General features: G+C 35.0%; 1 protein-coding gene across 6 annotated transcripts in view; it reads left to right on the forward strand.

The window, feature by feature from the left end:
• The window catches only part of ANKRD28 (ankyrin repeat domain 28), a 149,589-nt gene that overhangs the window by 21,757 nt on the left and 110,668 nt on the right, over positions 1 to 17,164 (forward strand). Inside the window, exon 2 of one of the 6 annotated variants that reach the window (XM_074312813.1) lies at positions 11,305 to 11,385. The exons of 4 other annotated variants lie outside the window; for them this stretch is intronic. In XM_074312813.1, coding sequence (XP_074168914.1) covers positions 11,368 to 11,385 — 18 coding nt within the window. In that variant the 5' untranslated portion in view covers positions 11,305 to 11,367. Of the gene's footprint in view, positions 1 to 11,304; positions 11,386 to 17,164 lie in introns of those variants that run through there. One more of the 6 variants, XM_074312815.1, reaches the window with a different exon arrangement.

The following is a 17,164-nucleotide window of genomic DNA, read 5'->3' on the forward strand; positions in this document are numbered from 1 at the left end:
TAGGTCTTCATAAAAGTGTGTGTGTGTGTGTGTGTGTGTGTGTGTGTGTGTGTGTAACAGAATATAGCAAGACTACCTCAGGTGTTTAAAAAAATTCTCTTTCTAAAAGTAAGCAAAAATATATTATCCTAAATGCTAAATTATTCATTTATTTAAAAGCAAAAAAAATATTTTTTTCTATTAGGTTTTTATTGTGGTAAAACATAACATACATAAAATTTATAATTTTAACCATTATAAGATATACAATTCAGTGATATTAAATACATTCAACATTGTGGTACAGCCATCACCATCATCCATCTCCAGAATATTTTTCACCTTCACAGAATGAAACTCTGTACCTGTTAAACATTCCCTGCATCTCACAAACACCATTCTGCTTCATGCAAGTGGACTCATATTTGTCCTTTTGCGAGTGACATATTTACTTAGCATAATGTCTTCAGGGTTCACCCATATTGTAGCATGTGTCAAACTGTCCTTTTTAAGGCTGAATAATATTTCAGTGGGTGTGCATGCCACATTTTGTTTATCCATTAATCTGTACATGGACACTTGGTTGCTTTCCAAGTGTCCTTTTGGCTCTTGTGAATAATGCTGCCATGAATGTGGGTATATAAATACCTGTTTGAGTTCCTGCTTTTCAGTTCTTTTGGGTACATCCCCAGAAGTGGAATTGCTGGATCATATAGTAATTCTGTGTTTAATTTTTTGAGGAAACACCATACTATAATCTATGTATTAATGGCTGTACCATTTTCATTCTCACCAGCAATGCCCAAGAGTTTCGATTTCTCTTCATCCTTGTGAACATTTTTTATTTTCTGTTTTGTTTCTTATATCCATTCTAATGTATATGAAGTGGTATTTGGTGGTTTTGATTTGCATTTCCCTAATGATTAGTGATGTTCAGCATATTTTCACGTACTATTAGTGCCAGATGCTTATCTTTGGAGAAATGTCTATTCAAGTCCTTTGCCAATTTTTTGATCAGGTTGTTTTCTTTTGTTGCTGTTTTTGAGTTGTATGAGTTCTTTATATATTCTGGATGTTAATCCCTTATCAGATATATGATTTGCAAATATTTTCTCCCATTCTGTAGGTTGCTTTTTCACTCCATTGATAGTGTCCTTTCATGCACAAAAGTTTTTAATTTTGGTTAAGTTCAATTTATTTTTTTTCTGTTGTTACCTGTGCTTTTGGTGTCATATCCAAGAAATCATTACCAGATTTGGTGCCATGAAGCATTCCCCCTGTTTTCTTCTAAGAGTTTTTATAGTTTTGGCTCTTGCGTTTAGGTCTTTGATCTATTTTGAGTTCAGTTTTGTATATGGCATAAGGTAAGGGTCCTGCTTCATTCTTTGGCATGTGTATATCCAGTTCTTTTAACAGCATTTGTTGAAAAGACTGTCCTTTCTCCCGTTGAATTGTCTTGGCATCCTTGTTGAAATCATTTGACCATACATACATGCAAGGGTTTATTTCTGTTCTATTCCATTGGTCTAATGTCTTTAAGCCAGTTCCACACTATTTTGATTATTGTAGCTTTGTAGTGAGTTTTGAAATCGGAAAATGTGAATCCTCCGTTTGTTCTTTTTTTGTCAAGATTGTTTTCACTATTCAGAGTCCCTTGAGATTCCATATGAACTTAAGGGTGGATTTTTTTTTTTAATCTGTTATAAAGGTTCTTGGGATTTAGGCAGGAATTATAGATTCAATTATAGATTGAATCTGTAGATTGTTATGTGTTGTATGGACATTTTAACAATATTAAGTCTTCCAATCCATGAACATAGGATATATTTCCATTTATCTGTGTCTTTAATTTCTTTCTAATTTCCTTTTTGGTTGTTTATTGTTAGTGTATTAAAAAAACTTTTTCGTGTGTTGATTTTTGTATCCTATAATTTTGCTGAATTCATTTATTCTAATTTGTGTGTGTGTGTGTGTGTGTGAGTGATATTGTTAGGGTTTTCCACATGTAAGATCATGTTGTATGTGAACAGAGATAATTTCACTTTTTCCTTTCTAGTTTGGATTTCTTTTTGTTTTCTTGTTAGTTCTAACGGAGAGCGATATTAACTAGAAAATGGTGTGTGTGTGTGTGTTTGTGTGTACGCTAATCATCTTGCTGTCATATCAACACGTGACAAAATGAAATGTAGTGGTTGGTGCAAGGGATATGACAAGGAAGCCTCTGTTTCAACGGTTCCACACCTGGATTACATTTCTGGCCATAGGTGCATGTTCAGAGGGGAGATACACTTGAAATCATGTTATATGGAATGATTAAGGCAAATAGGAATGTATAGCTGGGAAAATTAACCTGGGCAGGGCAATGGGAGGCATCATGGTTGCCTCAAATATTTGGAAACCTGCCATGGGGAAGCAGGAATGGACTTTTATCATGTCAAATTAAGAACAAGTGAATGAAAACTACAGGAAGTGATTTCAGCTCAGTATAAGGAAGAACTTTTCTAGTTTATAAAATACTTCTTGGAGATAATTGAGCATTGGTTTGATTCCCCTGAAATTCTATGATTGTGAATAACAGAAAATCGCCTGTTATATGCCAGGAACTTTCATAATATGATGAGTGTGTAAACATTTCTAACTTTACTGGTGAAAAAAGTGAGATATAATGAGTTAATGGTCTAATAAAACATTTCTATCTTTATGCTTATTATGTCCTAGAATTATACTAGGAACTTTATGAATTTTTTTTTTTTTTGGTAAATTTTACTTTAGTCTCATTTTATAGACATGGAAACTAATTCAGAGGTTATAACTTGCCCAAGATTTATTGCTGGATAACTGATCAAGTAAGGATTTCATCCCACTATAATAGTCACAACATTTGCCTACCTACCATGTTTGTGTCTTACGGAAACTTTTGGGTTCTCTCTCTCCATCTCTCTGTCCCTTACCACATGGTTCTAATGGGACGTGCCGGACGGAGTCCTCCACTCCTTGGTCACCACCCCTCACCTCCCTTCACACAGGCCAGTCAGAGTTCCCTGGGAGTTTTTAACTGAAACTAGGGAATAGAGTCCTTCCTCTGTGGTGTAGTAGTTCATGTCCATGTCCATGTCCACCATTCTTGGAAGGAAACTGGTCTGCACTGGTAGAGAATGATGCCCACTGTCTAACAAGTGAGTGTCTTGCCTGTTTGCGTGCATGCTTCCCATTGTTCCTGATGCTCATCTGCCTTCCTTCCCGGCCATGATTTAGTTATTCCACCCTCCTTCTATGTGGGACGGCCCCAGTAGCTTTCCAAAAATTGATTTTTGGAATCATGTTTTGTGGTTTTTCAGAATTCATGTTTTAAAAGCGCTGGATCTATTTTACCAAATGAAGGCTGTGGTGTATACGGTAATCCCAGTGTCTGACACAGGCAGAGCTCTTCTGGTTGAATAGTGTGTGCAGCCCTGGCTCTTCATACTACCTCTTTTCTGCCCGCTTCTTGGTTATTACCTGAGGCACTTTGATGTGATCTAGAAAGACTTTTTTTCCCTTAACCTCCTAATTTCTGCTCTTCTGTGTTGGTCCTTAAAGACAAGAGACATTGCAGCTACTCTAGGATGGATGGAGGGAAGAAGGAGAAAGATGGGGAAGGGGTTTATGCTTATTAAACACTTTAAGTGTACTGAGTGTTTTATGTGAATTTGAGGTAAGTGGCATTATTCTTACCACAGAGAGATTAAATGACTACCAAGGTCACAGAGCTAATCCTACATCTGTTCTAACTCTAAAACATGACCATTTCATGTCACTATTAGAGTGGTTACCTCTGCAATAGTTCATATGTAAGATCAGAGTTAGTTGCATCTGACTTCATTTAATAAAAGACAAAGGTTAGGAGCAGAAATGAGGAAAAATGGTTCTATAAAGGACTAAAAGGAAAAGAAACACAAAAATGATAATAGGTCAATGTTAATAACTGATTGAACTATACTCAGTGATACCAATACCCAGGGAATGCCGTATCAACCAGACAGCCCAAGTTAGAATACTACCTGCATCTTTGCCTCTAGAAATGAATGACTCAAAAGACAAGATAATTTTTTCTCGAGAGTTAACAGAAACAAACTATTTTTCCTTTTCCCAAATGTAATAAAAACGTGTGTGTGAAGTTTCTGAAGGGCTTGGCATTACAAACTGGAAAGCACAAGTAGAGCAGGGGATAAAGGGTAAAGTGAGTTTCTTTCTTCCTTCCTTTCTTCTGTCCTTCTTTCCGTCCGTCCGTCCGGTCTCTCGTAGGCAGTTTATGTTGATAAGCAGACAACCCTGGAAAAGTGTTCAATTCTAAAACTTGCATTGCCTCAATATTTAAACAAATAAAAAAATGACACATACAAATGACAGCCAGGGTTTAGCATATTTTTGGTAATTGTCTGAGAGCAGTACATTTCTTATGGTGTTTCTCACAGTCCTTACTGCAATGCTTTGTGATAGGAAGTGAAGTGGTGACCTGGTGGACCTCTGGGCCTGCGTTCTCTTCCTTAATCAGAGCTCGATCTGTTTGGGTCATCTGTCTATACATTCTCATCAGTGTGTGTGAATACATATACATGCACACATATATAAGATGGAATCACCTGAAATATTAGTTTTGATAATAGGATACTCTCAGATTCCAATTACATGTATCAGGACACTGTTTAGTAGGGTTGACTCATTATTTAGGTGTTCTTGTATGTCTCTCTGGAATTTGCAGTGTTTTGCCTATAATACTATTTGGATCCAATGTTAATGACTATTGAGGTCCATGTCTGTAGAAATTTTTCAGGTGATTAGAGATGATGAATTTCATACTTTGTTTATAAGCTGCCGGTTTTATCGGATCACAATAGTGAAAGTGACAAGTTTGGTGCAGGTTGATAAGCATGTGTCTTTGGTACATAGTATTAGTAATTCAGCCATGATAATATTATGAATCAGATTTAATAATAGTAGTGCAGAGTTTCTGGATAGGGGCTCCCCAGGCTTTAATTTTTACTAAATAATTTTGTGGAAAGGCAGCCTAAGTTCACTAACTAGAAAGTGACATAATTGAATTTTATAGGACAACCCCCAAATCAGGGAACTGTTTTTTTTTTTGTTTGTTTGTTTTTAGCTTTAGTGTATATGCACAAACATTTCAACAATATAGGAAATCTTAAAATGACTCACAAGCATATCAGGCTTGCGTAACTATACGAAGAACCCGTTAGTCCTAATTCATAAGTATGTGTCACATGGATCTGTCTTCTTCCCACTTCCATGGTCGTGGTTCATGCAGTCATCTCTCACTTGAATTAATGTAGTCGTTCTCTTACCTGTCTATCCTTTTCCAGTTTTGTCTTCATTTCAGTTCATCTACACTGAAGCCAAGCAGAATGATCTTTCTTGAAAAATATTTTGTAATCAGATTGAAATTTTTAGATACATACCGGTAGGATACGATACAATTCAGCAGAAACCTGAATACCTATCACCAGGAATAAACAGATGTTAATACTTTGCCATGTTTGCTTTGTGTTTCTTAAAGAATAAAGTAGTTACCATATACGGCTAGAGCTGCACATCCTTCCTTGGATGTAAACCACCTTGAAAGTTGACATAATATTCAGTTATTTGCACTTATACTGTATTTACATATCCATAAACAATATCATAAACAATACCTACTGTCATTTTTTTGTTTTCTAAACTTTTAAATGGTATACTCGATGTCTTTTGTAATGTTTCTAAAATTGATCTATGTTGATACATTTGTTATAGTTGCTGTATCTCGCATACAAGGAAACCATGGTTATTCTTTTAACATACTGCAATTTTCAGCTATTACAGGTAGTGCTGCAGTAGACGTTCCGGTGGAGTCCCTGTGTCCATATCAGAGTCCCCTGAAAGTACATTGTGCAGGTGGAAGTAGACTTGCCGGGTCGTAGGATATATACATGTTCACCTGTACTATGTAATTTTTATTTTCTCCAAAGTGGTTGTACCAACATATTGCCTCTTTACTGTCATACTTGTTGATAATTGTTTTAGTTTGACTTCAGTTTTTACAGTCTGATGGATGTTATGTTTGAATTTAATTTGCATTTCCCAGGTTCCTAGTGAGATTGAATATATTTTTATATTTTTTAACCAGTGGAAATTTTTTGTGAATTGCCCTTTTTTTTTTTTTCACAATGTGTTGTGTGTGTATGTGTATGCTATGAATTTTTTTGTTGGTTTTGTTATATATACATCTCAGTATGTTGCTAACCTTTTGATTTTGCTTTCTTGTTCAGAAATTTAAAATTGTAATATAATCATAGTTGTCGTTTATGTTCTTTATTGTCTTCCTTGTATAAGAAACCCATCAAGTTCCTAAAAATATTGTTTCTTCTAAAAATTTGTAATGTCTTTACCCACTTAGTTTTTTGACCCACCTGGAGTTTTATATTTGTATACGGTGTGAAGTTCCTTTTTTTTCCAGAATTGACTCTTCCTTACCCTTTGATTTTCTGTATACCTTTGTAAAAATTTCGAATTGCATATAAACAGTTGAGCTTAACTGGTATTCTGTTGAAATTGTGGATTTAATTTGGAAAATTGACATTGTATTGTAAGTCTTTGCTTAACATCATCAATAGGCTCTTGGAACTTTGGTGAAACAATGTGTAATGAAACCAATTTTACCATAGGCTAAATGCTGTAAACAAGAGTTAAGTTCCTATGGCATCTCATCAACCTTATAACAATGTGACATTGAATGAAATGACCTTATTCAAGGACCTGCTCTACAATATTGAGTCTGGGATAAACAAGATTCTCATGCAGCAGCCACTTCAAACCTCATGCCTGTTGCTGGTGCATGCATTTACTCACAGTTGCCACCAGACAATACTAGTTCTCCTTTTCTTCATTAAATCCTTCATGAGTGTCCTTCATGGGCAAACACTACCCTTGAATCATTTGGGGAAAGGGGTTCTGGGAAATGTAGTTCCACACTTCTGCCCTGTGATGTAGAGAAGATTATAGAATCAGGTATTGATTGGTGATGCAGATTTTACAATAGGCAGGACAACCATATACAAATTTGTTTTCATTTTCCTCTCCCTTTTCACACACAAGATGGCTTACTTGATTGTTGTATACTTCCCCTGCAACTGATACATTTTGAAGATCTTTTTCAGTGGGATGTACATCCATAATTTTGCTAACTATTGTCAGTTGCCCTCCACGGAGGCTATATCAATTTATATTTCCACCTGTAGTGTGGTATTGTCTGTTGTTTTGCATCCTCGCCAACTTTGCATCCTATCCTCCATTATAAATGCCTTTTTACCTTTTTTGGCCAGCTCCTTGTTTAAAGACCATTATCCTGGCAGAAGTGATACCTGACAACATGGGTGCGTGCGTGCGCATGCCCACGCACACTCAGGTCACCCTGCCTCACTAGATTGGCTGCGTTACACTCTGTGACTGTATAATGTGTTTCATTAATTAAGTACATGTAAATATTTCCTTTGTGCTTGTGTTTAGGCCTGGGCTTTCTTAGTTCTCATTGTACTATATCCTTTTATCATGAACACACTGTGTGTGTGCTTTTCTCCTTTATTAAAACTGTAATTCCTTTAGAATAATGCTGGGTTAGCTCTTAGTTGCCAGCACGTAACACATCGTAGCAACTCAGTAACTGTCAGAATGAATAATACATAATTCCAAAAGGAGGGTATATGCAGTTTTATAACCTTTTAATTTAGCAAAATACATTGCTAGATGCTTTACATGTATTAACATGATTCCTCACAAAGCTATATTGTTATTTCGTAAAAAAGTGTGTTTGTCAAGGACACATTATTAAATACGGAGCCTGCCATGTCTAATACGAGGTCAAACCCACCTGCATCTCATTCCAGTCACGTTTCACCTACTTGCTACATAATCTTCCTAATTACAACTTTTAACGGTTGCATCATATTCCACCAAGTTGATTTACCATTCTCTTTCTCTGTATTTGAGTAATCTGAATTACTTTTCAAAGAGGATTACATTTCCAGTGTTAGATTCAGTATCTTTCTAAGTGATTGTTCTGTATTTCCTAGATCCACACTAGGAAAACAGCGTACGTAGCTACCTACCTCATCCTTTTTTTATTTATTATTTAGGTAAAATTCACAGAACATAAACTTCACTATTTTAAAGTGTACAATTAAGGGACACTAAATACATTCAGTGTTCTGCAACTATCAAAACTATTTAGTTCCAGAACATTTTCATCATTGCAAAAGGAAACCCTATTTATTAAGCAGGTATTCCCCATTTCCCCTTGCCCGCAGCTTTTGGCAACCACTAATCTGCTTTCTGCCTTTGAATTTGCTTCTTCTGGATATTTCATATAAATCATCAAAAAAGCCTAATTTGTTTAGCATGTTGTATTTAAATATAAGGAAACGTATATATTTACATTTTTAAAAGACTGTCTCTTCAAATATTTGAGATCTTGTGAGGAGTCACGTTAAGATGGAGAAAATACCTGATTCTGGCTAGTCTCATGCTGCTTTACTCAAGGTGTTTTTGGCAGATTTTGAGGCATACACTATTAAGTTCCTTTTGCTTTTTTTATAGTAAACTTACCATTCTAAGAAATCGTCCGTTTAGATCAGTGATAGATTAGGTTTGGCAATATCTGGACATGTCTTTGGTTGTCACAACTCTGAGTGGGGGGGATGCTGCAGGCATCTAGTGAGTAGAGGCCAGGGATGCTGCTGAACCTCCTACAGTGCACGGGACAGGACTCTATAAACAAGGAATTATTTGGCTTCAGATGTTAATCGTGCTGACTCTGAGAAACCCTGATTCAGATCTGCTAGATCTTCTAGATTCCCTAAATTGGCTGTTATACGTATTGCTCTCAAGTTTAATGACTAAGTTTGGACCTAACCATTTTAACTTATTTTAACTTCTCTTTTTGAAATAGTGTGAGTAGAATCATAGGAAGATGTCGATTTAATATTGCAGCATTCTCTTTTTTTGAAATAATCACTATATAATTGATTTTCTTTAATTTAAAAATTTTTAATATAATTTAATTCTTAAGCTTTGTCACACAAAGAAGAGATTAATGAATCCCTGTGAATTGATTATCCAGCTTGAACAATTACCAGCATTTTACCATTCTTCAATGTTTTGGGGGGATTTTGAAGTAAATTTAGTATGCATTACATTTTCTTTGTGTCAAATACCTTTTTAAAGTTTTTCCTTTTGAAACATTTTTTCTTTTGAAATAACTTGATATTTCAAAAGAAGAAAATGACATTAAGGCAATCATAATACAACAAATAAAACTGTTACATTTCCTTCTCTAATTTTTTGTGTAGTGTTTTTTATTGTAAATTATATGTGGAGGGAAACTAATATTTTTGGACTGCATATGTTTATAATATAATATTTAGGTTCTCAAGCTAGTCTTTTACTACCCCAAATTACAAGTCTGGGTAAAGGACTATATGAGAGATTTCATGTAAGTTTCATGAAGCCAGAAATTATTTCTCTTGTTCACTGCTGTATTCCTTGTACTTAGCACATAAGTAGTTATTAAGTGATTATTGAATAAATTCTTCATGGGGTCAGAGGTTAGGCTAGCTGGATTTGGTTACAGTGAGAAAACGTAACTCTTACATGATTTATACGTATTAGTCCAAGTGCAAGTTATTGCAGTTACTTTTTTTATATAAACATCAAGAGTCAACATAGTTTTGGAGGCAATTAAATTGTAAATTTAATTGTAAATGCTGTAGTAATAGAATGCTATTGTTTTCAATTAGTTAATCTGGAATTTGCTCATGATATTGTTTTGAGCTTAACTATTAACATAAGTTTGAAGTATAATTGTTAAAACCTGTAAAACATCATTTTTCATTTGTAACTCTTGTTAAAAATACATACCGTGTTTCCCCAAAAATAAGACCTATCCGGAAAATAAGCCCTAAAGCGTCTTTTGGAGCAAAATTTAATGTAAGACCCGGTCTTATCTTCGGGGAAACACAGTAACTCAGGGAAGACTACCCTTGTATTGGTAATAGTGCAATAGATAAAAGTACCCAGGAAATTTACTTTCTTTTGTATTTGCTGCCACCAAATGGCAAATTAATATTACTATTCTGTTATACAAATATGGTAGACATAGTGAAAGTAATGGAACTTTAATATTTCTTTACAAGGTTAATTTGTTTATAAAGAGTTTTGACAAGAGGAGAATAACAAATCTATTATGTTTAGCACTGTAGCTAATCTTAACTGTAGCTATCCACCTGAGTAGATAGGATGGTTTCTGTCTTCTAACATCCTGGAAAAGCGTACGAGAACATAGCGGTAATCACAATGCCAATGATAAAAACCGATGATTCTTTCAGACTAGTAAGAAATGTAGTTGACAGCGTACTTTTTTTACACAGGGAATTTAATTCTGACGTTTGTTCTTCCTAGGTCATTGTTTGAGAATTATGGCTCCAGAATATTTTAGGCCTAATTTTATTTATTTGAAAATAAACCATTTTATTAAAAATAACTTTGGGATATGATCCTGGAAAAATTATTATATAAGAATAAAAAAAGAAATAGAAGCTACCCAGATGTTTAATCTCAGGAAATTCGTTAAATACAAGATACTGCTTTTGAATGTAATGTTACCTACTGCGTGCGTTTCAGTGTAATCATTGAAAGTGTTTTGGAAGAATATGTAAGGGCATGGACTTTGTTAAGTGGAGGGAGACGGGGAGAAGCAAGTTACTGAACAGTAAACATCACAAATTTTTTAAAAGTACATATATACAAAATAAGTACCAGTGTTTAATCTTTGGGATATATTGTGATTTCTTAAATATATGTATTTCTAAAATGAACATGTTTTAAATATCCGGAAATTATATAGATTGAATATTTTATACTTTATAGAGAGTTTCTTAGATGAAGACATCCCCATGGAATTATTTGATTATGTTACAGTGAATGTATTTTAATAGTTTTTTTTTTAATGAGGATGTCTTCTTGCTAGCAATTCTGAGATTCAAACCCCACTTTTGGAGTCTCCTCTGAGAATACACAAGGATTGGTTCATATATAAAGAAAACCTTTAAAAAACTGTTGTGTTACACACTAATATTTTTCTTTCTTGATAGAAGGGTAAAACCAAGTTCTGAATTAGTAATATTTTAATATTACCTAATAATTCAATATTTTGTTAAGGTACTGTGTTATTTTTATAACATAGCCCTTCATTTCTAGTGTCAGCATATTCTTGCTTTTGATATCTGCTTTCTGCTACAGGCCTGAGAGTCTGAGAGTGGAATTGAAACAATACAACTACTGCTTCCACCAGAGGAAAATAGTATGGGGATTCCTGTTATGGTAGGTTATTTTCTGGTGGTTTCTCTGCAGGAATATAGGGAGCTCTTATAATTCATTAGTTCGTTGCTATTTATTCCTACTTGTTTGTTAAACTTAGCTTTCATACGTAAGTGTCTGTGAAAAATACTTAGTGTCAGCCAAAATATTTTTTTGTAGGCATTTTGTTTATAAGTGTGCTGGGCCTTGTAATCCTGGAAAACTTAGTAAAGCAACCTACTTAGTAATTCAAATAGATTTTTAGGGGAGGGGGCTTAAAAATCTCTGTTGTGACTTAGAGAAGAGTATATAAAATAGCTGAAAATAATGGTACTGCAATTAGCTTTGTTTTATCCTGAAACAGTAATAAATTACTAGTTGTTTTCATCCATCTCTTGTCCAGCTGTATACATCACCTTGCTCATAGCTCCTTCTCTTACATGTTATATGTTTGTGGCGCACACTATAAACGTGATCAACCATTCAGTGATCACTGGGGAACCTCAATTATGTGCGTGACTCCTGTGTTTTTAGCGAAAGTAGTTTAAAAATCTCAGAAAACCTATAGATGTTAGACTGAAGGCACTGGTGAAGACAGTGTAAGCTAGTTGATATCATTGGCATTGTTAGGCTTCTTATTTGAAATTCAAACATATTGAAAGATTCTGTAGAAAGGAAGAAACTATAACTCAGTTATTCAGTTCTTTACCATTACCAAGCTGCAACCTGCTGCACTTTTTGTTAAATATTTTATTATCTAAACAGTAATACCATTTGATAGTAAGTAGACTTGATGCAGTTGTTTCAAAGCAAAAAAATCACCTTTATTTCTATATAATTTGTTTCCATTATAATTTGTTCCTAGTTAAATTAACCTTGTGTTTTTTTTTAAGAAGAGGAAGTGATTAGAAAGCTGTTTTGTTGGAAGCTGAAAGATGTTACCTGTCTGTATTCTGTTAGGAGGAGAGCAGATTATTGGGAAAACATTATTTGTTAGGTTGTGTTCTTCAAATTGGAAGATTTTCTATCACATTAAAGTTTAATATTCTCTTCAGAAATTCTGAATTCTGTATGAATTAACCAATTGTGAATCTTTACTTGGACTTTCAGAATGATCTCCCAAATTAAAAAACAAACAAACAAACACATGATGCCTCTCATTTGTTGTTACCTGGAATGGCTCTTGCTGACTAGAATTCCACTGGAAATTCACCCCTCACACACCTTATTTCTCTCTTTGTAAAACCATTTTCTAATCTCTGGCTCAATAAAGGCTTTGGATGAATCTTGAAATACTCCTATCCTAATTCAGTCAATCATATAATAGGAAAGTCAGAAAAAGAAAAAATGTCAAATTTGAGATAGTAAGAATAAGATCTGATTGGGAAAATGGTAACAAATAGCAGATGCTATCAATATCATATAGCCCGTATATTTTTTCTTTCCTGCTAATGTGTGTTGGAGAACATGCACAGTCACAAATTCAACTACTTTTGTTATGTGATCACTGTATAAGTTGTAATTTTCATCTTTACCACTGGATGGTGCCTTTGCATTGGTTTCTGCAAACTTTCTAAAAGAATAGGAATCATTTTAAAATTTATAAAGGAAAATGAAATTAAAATAGTAGTATAGTTGGTCCTATAGATAGGAGAATTAAAACTGGTGACACATAGGTGTCATTTGAGACATACTATGTAATTTAATTATTTTTAAAAAGATAAATCCTTGTATATGAAATGGTGAAGAGCTATACTCCTGACTGTATTTTCTAATATCTTTAACGTATCTTAGAAACATTTTAGATGTTTTGATTTTTTTAGGTGGTTCTATAATTTAAATGATATCTACGTAGCTAAACTACAGTTTCTTAATTTGTAATGTTAGAAAAAATACAACCAGCTCGCGCAGGCTTTTAAAATTGTCCTTGATGATAATTTTGTCTTTTTCTGTTACCCAGTAGCCATTTGAATTCCTTTCATTGAAGCATTTTATTTCACAAATACTATATTAAAAAATTTTTTTTGTTAATTACCAAATGACTTTTTGATAGTTATTGTGCTTGAATGAATTGATTACTTAGGTCAGTAGAGTTTATTTGGAATCGTAACAAGGTTGTGGAGATCCCAATTCAAGGAAATAAAATCTCATGTAATAAAGCATGTACTTATATTTTAAAAGGCAAAGTAAGTACACTCTAGAACTTCAGTGTCTCTAAACACCTTTCCCTGTGTCCTTCTTTCTCCCATCTTATCAGCATTATTTCCTTTTCAGCATTATTTCAATCATTCCTTGAATGATTATTTATATGAAAACAAAATTATAGAAACAAGCCATCTTAAATTACTCTTCCTTGTAGTCTGCTCTTCACAAGCTGTGTGATAGTTTCTGAGGTGTGAATTTAGAGGCTGATATGACCCAGCAAGTGTAAATTCTCAACAGTTCTACATTCAGTGCCCAGCTGTCTGTGGGTTACATGGCTTTGGCTTCGCAGGTTTGCTTCTTAACAATGAGTCTTCACCTGGGCAGTGTTTAAGTTTTGGTCCTAACTCTTATTTATTGGAATGTGAACTTCTGTCATTCAACGTATCTAGGACTTATTTTTCTTACCTGTAGTGATTGAGTTTAACAAATCGTGACTAAGGAGTAATGTTACTCAGAAAAAAACAAATAAGTAGACTTACGAAGGGAAGAATAAATTACCCCATTATCCTGCCACTGATTTAACTAATCTACTGCTGTTGCTTTAAAAAAACCAAACCCTTTTGATCTTCATTATTAACATAATTAGAATTACATTGTGTATGGTGTTGTGTTCCACTTAACATTTCTATGAGTATTGTCCCATGTTTTAAAATTTTAGTTTTAAGTATTCAATTTCATTTTATGTTACATGCTATCTTTTAAATCATTTAATTGTTCAACATTTAGGTTGTTTCTAATGTTTTGTTATTAATGGTGCTTCAATAAAATCTTAATAATATAAAGTTTTGTAGGCCTCACATTATTTCCTTATATCTACATCCTTGCAAGTAGAAATGCTAGTTTGAAAACTTTGAAAGATTATCAGCACTATTGACAGTGGTTGGCAAATTTTTCCCCCCCAGAAAACTCTCAGTTTCATTCCTTTCCCCATCCGTTGTGGCATCTGGCTTAGACTTCGCAGTAGCCTATTATTTTCTCTGTCTCGGTATCATGTCACTTTCGGGTCATCCTTCATACAACACCCACAGCGAGGCCTCTGAGGTACAAATCTGATTATGTCACTTGTTAATTTACTTGCCTCCCCATCATTCTGCAGGTGAAAATGTACATACTTTAATGGGGTATTCAAGGCCCTTCATGATTTGCCCCCTGTCTAATTTTCCAGCCTTATTTTGTGCAGTCCTGCTATCTATTTTGTGGATAAGCAGGTAAGAAGGGAGCATTCTAGGCAGAGAGAACAGCATATACAAAGGCACAGCTGCATGAAATGACGTGGTATATTTGAATCGCAACAAGTGCATGTGTGTATATGAAACTTCAAGACAAGGTAGTGGTGGATGTCTTCAGGAGTGTCATTTAATAAACTTTCGTTGACTGAATAAAAGGAAGCAAATAACATTTTATCTGTGATTTGGAAAAGTAACGGGTGGTATAGAAAATTGTTAATCAGGACTCTTGGTTACAAATGGCAGAAATCAAAACATAAAGTGGTGTAAACGCCAAAGGAGATTTATTGGCCAGGCATTTGGAATGTTCTGCAGAGCTAGATGCAGGACTTGGTGACAGTGGATTCTCCATCAGCCCCCGCCCCGCAACCCTTTTTAAACTTTGCCCTTTTTTTCCTCCTACAGGCAGTTTAGCTTATATAATCCTTACTTATAATCCCAAAAGAAAAGAGAGTATCTTTCCTGGTAGCCTTGGCATGAAAGTACAGTCCTGAGGAAGACTTTGATCATATGTTCTCCCCTGAACTACACATGTGGCTAAGAGTAGGTAGGTGGTACTCTGGCCAGTCCTGGGTCTCTTGTATATGTCTGGACCAGATGTACTTCATAAAGGAAGGGGTTCTTGTGAAAGAACCTATGTCTGCTGCAAGGATGGATAGAACCAGAGAAAGGAGAGCCAAGAGTTGAGTGACCGTTTGGAGGTGGTTTTGATAAATGAGGGCTGAAGTGGATCTAAACTAGGTCACTATGAGGGAAGAAAGAGTTCAGGAAGATTTTTATTAAAATGCCTAGAACTTAGTAACTAACTAGAAATGGGAGATGAAGTAAGGAAAGGCTTCAGGATAATTATTTTTGTGTTTTGGGGTTACTGTGTATATGGTAATGCCATTACTATTAACCAACCTGAGAATTTCAGAGAAAGAATACTTTCGGGGGTGCACTAGAGATGATAAGTTGAATTTTGACATGCAGAGTCTGAGATAATATGGAATATGCAGATAAAATGGCCCACTGAGCATTTAGAAGTTGCTTCTGAAGATTAGCACTGGAAACAAAGACTTGGAAGTATCACATAAGTAATGGCAAATATTATAGAAATAGATGAGATTGTCCAGGAAGAGATTGTAGACCAGGAGGGAAAGAAAGTAAGCTGAAAGGATAGCCAATATTTAAGTATAGGTAGTGGAAGCCAAGCCAAGCGAAAGGGGTCAAAAAGGAAGGTTTGGAAAAATAGGTGAAATTTTCATGGAAGTTTAGTAAAGATCGTTGGTATCCAGTATTGCAGAGTAGTTAAGAAAAATGAAGATTTTACAATAGGTTATCGTTGGTGACCTTAGAGCAATTTCAGTTGAGTGGTGAGCACGGAAGTCTGATTGCAGTAGGGTGAGACAAGTAGAAAATGGAATGGTGGCATGTTAGAGAGGCAGAGAAGTTTTCTGTAGGCCAGGAGGAAGGAACAGAGACAGCTGTGAGGGGTAAATCAGCGTGACATAAGAAAGGAATCGGAATTGACAAAGTAAGGTCTGTAAGAAGATGGAATATTTTTGAATAAACTTTCTATATCCTCTGTGAATCCAAGCTTTTCCCATCAGACTGTAGTCATTGAAGTTCGGTAACTGGCATATAAAAAAGTGCTTCCTAAATGACTACTGAATGAATAAAAGATCAGAGGGAAGAAATTGAAAATACAAATATGTTTGGAGGTAAACCCCAAGGAAATTGAAGGAATTCATCTTTGTTGTCCTCTTCCTCTTTCAGGTAGAATGCCAAGAGGTAATGTCCCCCCAGCTTACTTACCTTAAAGCGTTGTTGTGAGGAACCAATGTGAGAATAGATGTGAAAACATTCTTAAACTAGGAAGTACACGTACAAATGGAAGGGTGTAATACTTTTCATTTCTGGCATCTTAATTTAGAAAGGGACTTCAAATCAGACGATAATTTGGTTTTCACAAACTCAGAAAACCATATGCTGCTTTAACAACTGCTAATTTAACTTCTGTTAGGTGTGTGGTGTGTGGGAAGAACCAGGCTTTGGAGACAGTTGGGCCTGGATTAGAATCCAGTTTTCTCTACTTAGCCATGTGATTTCCAGTGTTTGATCTGTCCAGCCCGGATTTTTATCTGTGAAGTCGCAATTAAAAACCACTTTGCAGACGTGTTGTTGCACTGAGTACACAGAAAGTGCAGAGAACCATCATAGGAATTCAGGTTAGCTGCAATGTTCTTCCCTGCCCCATGTGAGCAGCCAACCCTGTTCCGTCTTTGGATAAAATAATGCTATATAAAAATACTATCTTATATTCACCAGATTTTGTCGTCCTGCGTGTTATTATTCATTGATCTCTAGAACTCAAAATACCTTCAGCTTCA

The sequence above is a fragment of the Rhinolophus sinicus genome, linkage group LG10 (assembly GCF_036562045.2).
Source record: "Rhinolophus sinicus isolate RSC01 linkage group LG10, ASM3656204v1, whole genome shotgun sequence".
NCBI lineage: Eukaryota > Metazoa > Chordata > Mammalia > Chiroptera > Rhinolophidae > Rhinolophus > Rhinolophus sinicus.